The sequence below is a fragment of the Drosophila rhopaloa genome, unplaced genomic scaffold (assembly GCF_018152115.1).
Source record: "Drosophila rhopaloa isolate 14029-0021.01 unplaced genomic scaffold, ASM1815211v1 contig_155, whole genome shotgun sequence".
In the NCBI taxonomy this organism is placed as follows: Eukaryota; Metazoa; Arthropoda; class Insecta; order Diptera; family Drosophilidae; genus Drosophila; species Drosophila rhopaloa.
The window spans coordinates 8580706-8593745 of NW_025335034.1; the positions used below are offsets into that span (position 1 = coordinate 8580706).

The 13040-nt window shown below is 35.0% G+C and overlaps 1 protein-coding gene across 1 annotated transcript; it reads left to right on the forward strand.

The window, feature by feature from the left end:
- Window positions 1–295: 295 nt before the first annotated feature.
- LOC123037265 lies at window positions 296–1616 on the forward strand. The gene is made up of 2 exons (XM_044457196.1): window positions 296–1058; window positions 1422–1616. The coding sequence occupies exons 1-2, from the start codon at window positions 400–402 to the stop codon at window positions 1423–1425; spliced, it is 663 nt and encodes a 220-aa protein (XP_044313131.1). The 5' UTR covers window positions 296–399; the 3' UTR covers window positions 1426–1616.
- The last annotated feature ends 11424 nt before the right edge of the window (window positions 1617–13040 follow it).

Consider the following 13040-nt stretch of genomic DNA (forward strand, 5'->3'; position numbering starts at 1 on the left):
TGTAAACTGTGTGAAACTTGGAGCAAGAAACTTAACAGTGAGGAGTATAATGAATGGTATGAAGATCATGTGGAAAATTGCAGTGCCAATCATTCAGGTTCTTCTGGAAAAATGGAGGTAGATTCTGTAGTCGAAATGTTTAAGCGATCATGGGAAAAGTTTGGAGTGATTTACAAAAATTACATAGGAGACGGCGACTCTAAAACGTACACGGGGATTTTAAAGGCTGCACCTTACGGTAAAAAAGTAGTGACAAAAAAAGAATGTATTGGACACGTTCAAAAAAGAATGGGCACGCGGCTCCGAAATTGTGTAAAGACAAATGTGGAAACAGTGAACAAAAATGGGAAAAATCGTCAAAAAAAAACTCTTGGCGGAAGAGGCAAGCTCACAGGCAAAATGATTGATAAATTGACAGTTTATTATGGCTTAGCAATTAGGAGAAATTGTCATTCAGTCGAAAATATGCGTAATTCCATATGGGCCACATATTATCACTACTGCTCAACGGATAAAAATCCTAAACACGAGAATTGTCCAACCGGACCGGAGTCATGGTGCTCTTGGCAGCGGGCAGCAGCTGCGAATGAGTTATCATCTTTTAAGCATGATTATCAGACATTTACAGAGGATGTTGCGAAGGCTCTGCACCTCATTTACACTGATCTCAGCAAGAAGGAATTACTGGAAAGATGTCTGGGTGGTTTCACCCAAAACAACAACGAGAGCTACAACCAATTAATTTGGAAAATCTCTCCAAAAATAATCCCGTCTGGCTCGAAAATTGTTGAAATGGCTACATGCGTAGCTGCTGGGGTGTTCAACGAAGGTGCATCATCTTTATTATATTTTATGAATGCCACTGGAATTTCTCTTGGACCCAATGCGGACTCATATGCTGAAAGAGAGGATTCACTACGAGTGTCAATCGCCGACCGAAGATCTCAGGAGAGTACACGTGAAGGCCGAATGGCTCGTAGACAACACCAAATAGAAGTTTTAGAGGGGGCTGAAGGTGAAGAAGCTACATTATATGGACCCGGAATAGACGATTCGATGTAAGTTGAAAAAAAAATTTTTTATTATGAGTAAAGTGGTTTTGAAACTTTAAATGCGTTTTTCTCAAAACTATGATTTTAAAGTCGGTGAGCAAGATTTCTCGAAAACGGCTGAACCGATCGGTCTCAGATTTTAACACAAGCTTCTTAATAATATTGTTTAGTGATTAATCGAAGGTTTTTTTTTTACAATAAATATTTTTCATTTTATAAACAATTGATGTCGTGAATTTTTGTCAAAAATTGATACTTTTGCTTTCTGAAGGCGCCATTTTGTTAAAAATTATTTTTTTGTCTATTCCTTCGATTAATCACAAGATAATGTATTATATTAACGAAAAAATCATTGATTTTTAATTTTAGATAATCCAGTTGAGAAATAACGTGCTCACCGCTAGCTGTCTCGATTCGAAGGAGCTCCAGAAAATATTTTATACAAGGTGTAAAAAAAATAATTTTTATAAATAAACTATGCAAAAATAAAGTTAAAAGTACTCTTTATATGTGCATTAATTTGTGAACTAAAATACTCCATAGTTTTACCAGAAAAAATTCCTAAAATATCGACTTTTTTCGGCTGTCTAACTGGATGTAACCCCTTAAAAGAAATTTCCAATAAAAATCTGTCAACAATAGAAGAAAGTTGGCAAAAGAAAGGAATAAAGAAGCTTAAAGTAGGGTTATTTAAAAGTGATTTTTCCGGACTAAATAAAGTTCGTGAAGAACATATAAAAGCCCGTCACTTAAAAGAGTCGAATGAATTAATTCAATTGGATCATTTTTACGTACTCGAAAAAAAGACAATTTAAAATGGAAGATAAATTCAAAAAGGTTATCTTTCAACTTTTTCACATAAATAATAGCATTACGAAAGATGTTAGATGAGTCTGTACATGCGTCAAATAGTTCCCGTTTTATATTTCATATCGAACTAAATGATTTACTTACACTGCAGAATAAAAAGTGGCTGTCTATCTTTATCTTAGACGCCGCTTTAACTGCTTTAGTTTTTTATAATGAAGATGTGACAACAATAAATGTTCCATATCAAATTAATCATTATGGATTTCAAAATTAAGAAATAATTACATCAGCCTATGAAGACGGAGACCGCCATTTAATTGTTCCTCATTGCTACATTGATCATTTTTGTGTTTGATTTGTAGACATTTTTAAGCAACAATTTATATTCTTAGATCCTTTTTGGAAACACCAAAAATGCGAAAAAGTTTATAAATTATTATAATAATATACTAAGTCGCATAAGTAAAAGAAGATTTACTAGCGTGTCGATAGAGCGCGATATTCAAACTGATACGTTTAATTGTGGCATTTTTGTTTTGCAATTCGCTAAATGCTACATGGAGGACATTCCAATAACAAATTTACCCACAGTTTCTTTGGAATTAAAATTTGTTAAGTGAATGGCCAGCATTTCCAAGGCTCTTACCACTGGGAATAATCGATAGTTATTCGATATTTAGACAATTGGCGCAATTTCCCCAGCCCTCGTTTCACTTTCCGGGACTTGCAACTATAAAATGATGTATTTCAAAAACTTCGATATTTTTACAAACGTTTGTTTATTTTTAAAAATTGTAATTAAACTAGCCAGAAATTACCAATGTTAAGATAGTCCCAAAAAAATTGTAAAATTGTCAATATTAAACGAAATTTTCATACCCTATAAAATGATGTAATTCAAAAAGGTTTGTTTATTTTATGCCGTTTTTCAAAAGGTCTGGCAACACCATCTCGCTAATAGTGTGGTCTCGCACTTCAGAGAGAACGAACACTTTGGATTCTAGGAATAGGTCGGCATTCTAGGAATTATGGAATCAGCTTCGATACCTGCCAAATAAGACAACGGTTTCTATGTATAAATCAAGTAGTTTCAAAAACATTTATTTATTTATATTTTTTATGTATATTTTTTAACAAAATATTAATTGGTTCTTTAGCTGATGCTGTAATATGAAAAAGTAATTCCGAGACATGTATTTATTTATATTTAATTTTTATTTATATTTTTACAAAATATTATTTTGAGCTGGGGCCCGGCGATTCATCATCCAGCCTCAAATTTTTGACGGAATCTTCCACGTTTTGGCGGGGTTTAGCCCTCCAGTTGCCACGGCGGCGGGGGCGAGGATCTTCTTCTTCGCTCTCTGAAGAGGACCTTTCAATTTTCCTCTTCAGAGCGCACCCAAAATTAAATTTGAAGTTCTGCAAAAATACTAATTATTAATATCAATGTTTACATGTATATATGTTATGGTTTGTGCTTGTATGGCAGCTTCTGGCGGGGCAACCTCGTTTTTTTTTAAGTTATCATGGATGGCCCAGATGTACCTACAGATTTTAAAGGAAAATCTGCTCCAAACTGCTGAAAAACTGGGCATACGCGATCGATTTCGATTTTACCAGGACAACGATCCGAAGCATTCATCAGGAATTGTAAAGGTTTAACTTGTCTGGAACTGCCCTCATGTCGTCATAAGACCAGCACAGTCTCCAGATTTAAATATGAGCGAAAATGTATGGGAAAAATTGGACATCGCTATAAGGAAGAGGAAGATTTCGAACAAAAACGACATGAAAAGTGTTCTTATGGAAGAATGGCCAAATATTCCAGTGGAAACCACTAACTTCAAAAAGGAGAACATACAAAATATTAGCTATTAAATTTAAAAAAAGGTTAAGTTGACTGAACTGCACGAAATAAGCTGCGTCATGAAAAAAGCCTGCACATTTTGTTTTTATTTAATAAGTGTTTTGTTTTTATGATTAAGGAAATCGTTTTAATTTAATAAACAAGTTAATATACCCTTTTAAAATACTGCATTTAAATTTTTCAGTTATCTTTCTTAGTTTAAGCCTAGTATCCAGATCGACAAACGATTACGCTAGCGTAAAAACTTTAAGCTTTCCAGTGTGACCAAAATTTGGACGGTTCATCAGATTTAAGCGTGCTACGGTCGTACTGTCAATCAGCTGGGTTTGTTGACAAGCAGTTAAAATTCAAATATCGTATTTGCGGGAAAGAGCCTTTAACAGATATTATCAAATACCTTGGCAAGACAAGACTGCAGGTGTACAAAGAAATTAAAAAACAATACAATTTAAATTTAAGAGTTGTTTTATTTTAATTTACCCATAATTATTTGCTAATTTAAAGTTCATAGCTGCACTTTTATTGTGTTTTTTCGTACATTCTGGACCTAAAAAACATTTTGCTCTGACAAGAGGCACCCCAGATAGTATTAATGTTATTTTGTCCTCACATGTAAACACCTGCAATCGACTTTTGTGAGTTTTTTAAGTTTTTCCCTCCATTTCTTATAATGTTCAGTGAGAAGCGCACAGTTCATTTCAGCAGTCTGGCAACGCTATGCGATTTTCTGGTATTTTTTCGTCAATCTGAGTACCGAGGTGAAAAAAAGGCCCGACGAAAAGTGAACGCCAGCTGTTTGCCTCTCGCTCTCTCTCATGACTGGCGTACGGTTTTCGTCGATCTGGATACTAGGCTTAAGAAGGGATAACGACTTGATCTTTTTTTTAGGTAACTGCACGAAATAAGCGGCGATCCACTGTATATACATACGATAATATTCTTATCTGGGTTGTTTCTTGCTACGGGCCTTCCTCCTTCATTCCCTGGCTTTCATCCTTCTTTTTTCCTTGATATCGAATAACTATCGATGACTCACAGTGGTAAGTGTCTTGGAAATGCCGCCGTGTGGCCATTCACTAAACAAATTTTAATTCCAAAGAAAATTGATTGAAACTTTTTTCAAAGTTAGTTCGATTGCCAATAAATTTTTTGAAATATCTCCCAAAGAAACTGTGGGTTCTAATTGATTGAAACTTTCTTCAAAGTTAGTTCGATTGCCTATCAATTTTTTAAAATATCTCCCGAGTTGGCACACGCTCCGTGAGGGACGTAGGAATTTTTCAAAAGTTAAGCCTAGTATCCAGATCGACGAAAACTGTACGCCAGTCATGAGAGAGAGCGAGAGGCAAACAGCTGGCGTTCACTTTTCGTCGGGCCTTTTTTTCACGTCGGTCTCCTGATCGACGAAAAAATACCATAAAATTCCATAGCGTTGCCAGTCTGCGGAAACGTGAACCCTAGCGAAAAGATTAAAAAATTTAATCTTTTGGCGTGCGCTTCTCACTGAACATTATAAGAAATGGAGGGAAAAACTCAAAAAACTCACAAAAGTCGATTGCAGGTGTTTACATGTGAGGACAAAATAACATTAATACTATCTGGGGTGCCTCTTGTAAGAGCAAAATGTTTTTTAGGTCCAGAATGTCCGAAAAAACACAATAAAAGTGCACCTATGAACTTTAAATTTGCAAATAATTATCAGTAAATTAAAAAAACAACTGTTAAATTTAAATCGTATTGTTTATTAATTTCTTTGTACAGCGGCAGACTTGTCTTGCCAATGTATTTGATAATATCTTTTAAAGGCTCTTTTCCGCAAATACGATATTTGAATTTTAACTGCTTGTCAACAAACCGAGCTGATTGACAGTACGACCGTAGCACGCTTAAATCTGATGAACTCTCAAAATGTTGGTCACACTGGAAAGATTAAAGTTTTTACGATAGCGTAGTCGTTTGTCGATCTGGATACTAGGCTTTAGCGTCGAATTGGTATTTTTTGATGGTTGCTGTCATGGACGGGACAATTTTGTGATGGTTGCTGTCTGGAACGGCTCAAGTGTGACGTGATCATGAGAAAAAATTTCAAGAAAACTGTGGGTACAAATTGATTAAAACTTTCCATAAAGTTAATTCGAGTGCCAATCAATTTTCCAAAATATCTCCTGACTTGGTACACGCTCTGTAAGGGGCGTAGGAATTTTTCAAAGGTTAGCGTCGATTGGTATTTTAAATGACAGAAAATAATTTGTTCATGCAATGGCTAACGATTGGTTCAAGTAATAGAGTAGGCGGCACTTTTATATCCCTTTAAACTACGCAAAGTGTAATGCGATTTTCTCAAAAACTTTGGGAAAAATTTTTATTAAAATTTCCAGAAACATTATTAAAACATCACTACATACGCCTATATACACGGCGTTTAGGCACACGCTCTTTGAAGGACTTTATTTCCAATTCAATTTTGTAGTCCCTTTTTTGTATGGGCTGATTCAGACGCTTGCCCACTGTTAAGCGATTTTCTCAAAAACTGTGGATTTGATTTTTATAAAATTTTAAGTTTATATTCTTGAAGAAACGTCCTTTAAGCTGATGAACTGTCAATTGAGATATTCTCCAAGGTATGGGGAGTCGATTTTTCAAATGCATTTTTGAAATACTTCCAGACCTCCAATATGCTTAAATTTTACATATATAGTTAGGATTTTGTATTTTTAATATTTTTGCATCTAAAAGTTTTCAATTACGTGTATAAATAGCAAGAAAATAAAAAAATAAAAACAGCCTCAATGTTCCACTTTCCACCGTTACGCCATCGACGCTAAGTCACCGACGCTAATTTGACGCACATCCATATTTGAACGCGCGCCAACCCAAGGGACAGCTGCCCACACCAAAAAGCTCAGAATCAACCCTGGAATCCCGATAACAAGTTATCGGCCAGGAACGGGTATAAAACGAGGCACCTAGCATAGAGTAAGAAACGTATAGGGGCATCATTTGCTCTGCCTGTCAATTTTTCGACGCCGGCCCGACGCCCATGTTCGAACGGTGTGGTGAAAATATCAGCTGTTCAAACATGTGCGAGGGACCAGGAATAGGATGCAACCGTCGTAAGAGCTGGGTGCGATTAAAGAGTATAGCAAGTAGGGGTTGAATTCAAAACATTTGGCGGGCCTTGCTTATATTTTGTTAGATTTATGATACTTTAGTACTGTTAAAGAACCCAATTATCACTTTAAAGAACCCAAATAACATTTAGCAACGTTGGCTCATAAATAAAATTAAAAAAATGTGCTTATATATGGCTTAATTTGTAGAAATTTTGGGTTTTTCTGGAAAATGTGGCTCAGGGGTTATATATAAATCGATGGCAATTCAAACTCCTAATTCTTTAAATGATTTCTCTGCAAAACATCAGTTTGTTTACTTTCAATGCATTCACCACATTTCAAGCCGCCAATTAGATTTCCAGTATAATCCAACGGTTCGCTCTGCCTGACGTGACGACACGAGCATAGAGTAAGAAACTATATAAGCTTTGGCAGAGGCCCGGGCAGAGCAAATTAAACCTCTATATACCCTGCAGTACCGTTCATCACCTTTTAATCGCTTTTTCATCACCAAAAATTCATCACTGCTGATTAATCATCGATGAATACAAATTAGTGATGAATTCAACATTGGCATGTCCTAGGAGTTAATCAGTGAAAAATTCATCACTCTTTAATCAGTAATTCATCACTCTTTTTTCCGTTTTTCATCACTCTTAAATCAGTAATTCATTACTCCACTCCATTTTGTCAGCTCATTTTATGGGGAGAGAGACAGAGTAAGAGAGGGAGATGGAAATTTTTCTGCGTTTCCTACGATCGGGGACTGAGAGTTTCGACTCTGCCTGCGTGGCACTCGGCTCTGCCGACTTTGCCTTTGGCTCTGTCGGCGTCGCAGTCCGCTGTTGCATAGAGTAATAATGTATAGAGGCGTCATTTGCTCTACCCGCGCTCTCGAGTGACTTTTCCAGTGATGCCACTTAGGGGAAAAACGGAAAAAAAGAGAGTTTTGCAAATGTTCGAATCGAGCTTCATTCCATGCCCATGGTGAATTCTTATTGCTGCACTGGTCGCTCTTATTCCTAAGGATTGGTGCGAAAACTCCCCATACTATTGCTTGTGCTTCGCACATGTTAGAGGTGGTGAGAAACTGAAGTTAGAAGAAGTTAGCTTCGAACATGGCTCTCAGCAGAGCTTTGGCAGAGGCCCGGGCAGAGCAAATGAAACCTCTATATAGTTTCTTACTCTATGGCTGTTGATTAAACGGTGATGAATTTTTGTAGTGATGAATTTCGGGACTGCAGGGTAGTTTCTTACTCTATGCCCATACAACAACGTGCTCTCAACACAAATCTCTTTCACTCATGTTATATCGATAACAAAGTTGTGTTTTCTCTTATTTTTTAGCATGTTATTCTCTTCCCCTCATTTTTGGGTGAGTTAACGTGTCTGTAAAGCCATTGAGTGAAAAATAAATGTAGAATTCTGCTTTGCCATTAAGCAAAAACCGACTTTTTTTAAAGAATATTAAAAAAGTCCTTTTAAAATGTATTGCTTAATTAACTAAATAATAAAGGCAATGATTAAATACTTATTATTATGAAATATTTTTATACAATTTTTAATATCTTACGTATGTTTTATGTTGGTTTTTAATATAATTATAATTGTAAACAATTATGCAAATAAAATAAAAAAATATATCTGAATATACAATCATGTATATATTTCATGTGATTCGTCTTAAATAATTTTAATTAAGTCTATAAAAATGTAAAAATGTATATATAAATAAATGTAAATATTTGTATTTTTTTAAAATATATCACTGATAAGCTAACTTAATTTGTATTATTGAAATGTTTACAATTTAATAAAATTTTATACAAAATTTTTTTGCTCACGAAAAACTTATTTTGGCCAAACTTAATAATATAATTAAGCCGTAGAAATTTTACAATTTTACTTTCATATGGAATTAAATTGAGACAAATCTGAAATGTGGACGTTGAATTCAGGCCCATGTGGAATGTGGACGTTGAATTCAGTCCCATGTGGAATGTGGACGTTGAATTCAGTCCCATGTGGAATGTGGACGTTGAATTCAGGCCCATGTGGAATGTGGACGTTGAATTCAGACCCATGTGGAATGTGTGTGTTATAGAGAGTTAAGAAAGAAGATAAGTATAAAAAAATAGTATTTTAATATATAATTAGATAAAGCTTATTAATTTTAATTTCTTTATTTAGCTTACTATAATACCAAGCCATTTTCAAGACAAAAAAATTACTGAAGTAACCTGGAAAATGGAAAATAGGTAAGTAGCGTGAAGAAAAATAAGTGCTTTGTTTTGTTTGTATGTGTAAGACGCTTGTTGTCAGTTTTTGTCTTCGTGATTGCATTTCGATGCGCGCGAATTCAATAACAGAAAAAAAATTTGAAGACTTTGATTTCAAAATTCAATTTTTTTTGTACTTCAAATACAAACAGAATTTAGTTCTTATTATTATTTTTTAATGACTTATATAATTATTTTTTTATTTATTTTTTGTTTTTTTATTTTTTTTTTGTATGTATTTATTTATTTATTTATTTATTTTTTTTTTATTTATTTATTTCAGATTAAAGAAGTGCATAGTTCACAACTGTGCGGGGCATATCAGTGCCTTTTCTTCCCCGAGGGAGGGAAACAGATCTAAATGGTCGGAATGCTTCTCAGGTGGAATTCTGAGGAATGGAAGTGTTCCGACCCAAATGTTGGGTGGGTGTTTATTTAATTTTTTTGTTATTAAGTTAAGTTATAAAATTATATTTAATTTATGTAAGTTTACTAATCTTTTTATACCCTTGCAGAGGGTATTATAATTTCAGTCAAAAGTTTGCAGCGCAGTGAAGGAGACATTTCCGACCCTATAAAGTATATATATTCTTGATCAGCATCACCAGGAGAGTCGATCTAGCCATGTCCGTCTGTCCGTCTGTCCGTCCGTCTGTCCGTCTGTCCGTCCGTTTCTACGCAAACTAGTCCCTCAGTTTTAAAGCTATCTGCTTGAAACTTTCCCAAAAGTTGTATCGGAAAAGCCATAACTTTGGTGTTTTTAAAGTTAGGAAGTTGGGATTTTCTATGGGTTTTATTTTTGGCTAATCAATCCGACCTACCAAATTTCATAAGGATCGGACGACTATATCCTATAGCCGCCATATAACTGATTGATCGGAAAAGCCATAACTTTGGTGTTTTTAAAGTTAGGAAGTTGGGATTTTCTATGGGTTTTATTTTTGGCTAATCAATCCGACCTACCAAATTTCATAAGGATCGGCCGACTATATCTTATAGCTGCCATATAACTGAACGATTGGAAATGACATAACTTTGGTGTTTTTAAAGTTAGGAAGTTGGGACATTTTATGAGTATTAAGAATACATCATATGAATAATTTTGGACAATATAATTTATAAAATATTCTGCAAGGGTATATCAACTTCGGCTCCGCCCGAAGTTAGCTTTCCTTTCTTGTTTTTTATTATTATTATTTAGGTTATACGCCAGTGCATGAACCAATGTTCAGCCCTTGGCAAAAAACTAAGCAGTTAATGTGTGGAATTAAGGCTTGTCGTATTGCTGAAGCCCTAATAGGGCTAAATATTGAATCCGTTAGGGAATTCTTTGAAACAAAAAGAGTTTATAAAAATGAAACAGAAAATATTTTGTTGTGTGAGCAGCACCAAACAGAATTTAAAATTAAGTTAAATCAGAATTCAACACAAGACAATTCCACAAGCCTTAATAAATTAAATATTTTAGAAGATGGATTGAGCTCTCCTAATTATTTAGAATACAAAGGATTGAGCTCTCCTGTATCTATAAATGTACCAGAAAAAGGATTGAGCTCTCCTCCTATTTTGGAATCCAAAGGATTGAGCTCTCCTAAATATGCATTAAAAAAAGGATTGAGCTCTCCGAATAATTTGGAATCCAAAGGATTGAGCTCTCCTAAATATGCATTAAAAAAAGGATTGAGCTCTCCGAATAATTTGGAATCCAAAGGATTGAGCTCTCCTAAATATGCATTAAAAAAAGGATTGAGCTCTCCTGTTTACACTAAATGTAAACCACAAGGATTGAGCTCTCCTAGCTTTTCTTGGAGAAAAACTAATTCAATTATAAAAAAACTAAATAATAAAGTTTTAAAAGACAAAAACAAGAAGTTGTTAAAGGGACAACATTGTTCAAGATCCCTCAATATTTCGTTAAAAAAAGAAATTTCTAAAGAAAATCGCTCAAACGAAATATTAATTCATAAAAATATTGATTGTAGCAATGCAATTCGGTTTTAGAAATGCAAAATGATGCTCTTTCTAAAAGAAATTTGGCCGTTTGTAACAAAAACGACGCATTAGAAAGCCGCAATTATGATTTAATTTTGAAAACAATGCTGTTCCAAGAAAAGTCATCAATGTTGCAGGTGAAAATGAATTCATTGCTTTCACAAATATTGGAGCTAGAAGAAAAAAATAAAAAATTTGCAGAGGAAGTCGAAAGCGCTGGTCGCCTTAAACTTTTAACTTCATTTGAAGATTTTGAAATTTTAAAAATCAAATTTTTAGAATGCTCCAATTTGTGCGGAAGTTAAATTCAGAGCAAAGAAAATGCCGCAGGAATGAATGAAAATGTCATAACATTCCAGAGCATCATTTCAATGAAAAAGGGAATTCATTGCACCGATTCGGAAAAACGGCTATTTTTGCAAATTTATTTGCACAGCCCGAAGGCATACAATAATTTAAGATTAAATTTGGGCTTCAATATGCCATCAGAGGCATCTTTAAGAAGATGGTTGCCCTTAAAGGGATTTAAGCCTGGCTTTACCGGAGATCATATTGTTATACTAAAAGAATTTGTTAACAATATGAATGAGTCCGATAGGAATTGCACAATTTTCTTCGACGAAATGTCGATCAAGTCAGGACTTGCGTGCAAAGGAAAGAAGGGTGAGTGCAAAGTTTGAATTCGATATATTTAAAACTGAGAGACTAGTTCGCGTAGAAACAGACAGACGGACAGACGGACATGGCAATATCAACTCAGGAGGTGATCCTGATCAAGAATATATATACTTAATAGGGTCGGAGATGTCTCCTTCACTGCGTTGCAGTGAAATATAATGAATCCGTCACCAAACGAGCCCCTGATATATTTATTTATGTATATTTATACCCGTTACTCGTAGAGTAAAAGGGTATATTGTATTCGTGCAAAAGTATGTAACAGCTAGAAGGAAGCGTTTCCCATCCTATAAAGTATATATATTCTTGATCAGGATCACTAGCCGAGTCGATCTAGCCATGTCCGTCTGTCCGTCTGTCTGTCCGTCCGTATGAACGCTGAGATCTCGGAAACTATAAAAGCTAGAAGATTGGCATTTTGCATGTAGATTTTAGAAGTTCCTACGCAGCGCAAGTTTGTTGGTGCCACGCCCCCTTTAACGCCCACAATCGCTTATATACGATTTTAAAAATTTAAATATTTCGGAAAAGTAAAAATGCAGTTTTATTGTGTTTATCAATACCTATCGAAATGTAGAAGAAATTTTTCAAATCGGACCATTCGTTAAAAAGTTATGCGTGATCAAAGTTTCTATCTCCATCTCCCTCGCACTCCCTTTACCTGAGTAACGGGTATCTGATAGTCGGGGCACCCGACTATAGCGTTCTCTCTTGTTTTATGTATATTATATCAAAATATTAATTGGTTTTTTAGCTGAGGCTGTAATAAGAACAAGTAATTCCGAGACATGTATTTATTTATATTTTATTGTTATATGTATATATTTTTACAAAATATTATTTCGAGCTGGGGCCCGGGGCTTCATCATCCATGCTCAAATTTAGCCCTCCTGTTGCGGCGGCGGGGCGAGGATCTTCTTCGCTCTCTGAAGAGGACCTTTAATTTTACCTCTTCAGAGCGCACCCAAAATTAAATGTGAAGTTCTGCAAAAATAATAATTATTAATATCTTTGTTTATATGTATATACGATAATATTCTTACTGAGCATCTTTCAAATTTCAATAGTTGGGTTGTTTTCGGGCCTTCCCCCTTCTTCTTTCCCTGACTTTCCTCCTTCTTTTTACTTTGGCTGTTCATTTTGAATTGAAAGTCAAAAATGTTGTGTTGCAAGTCCCGCAAAGTCAAACGAGGGCTGCGAACATTGCGCCAATTGTCTAAATATCGAGTAACTATCGATGATTCAC

Excerpts from the sequence above, each read along its gene's own strand:
- LOC123037265 (XM_044457196.1), top strand. The coding sequence starts at position 400 with ATGATTGATAAATTGACAGTTTATTATGGCTTAGCAATTAGGAGAAAT.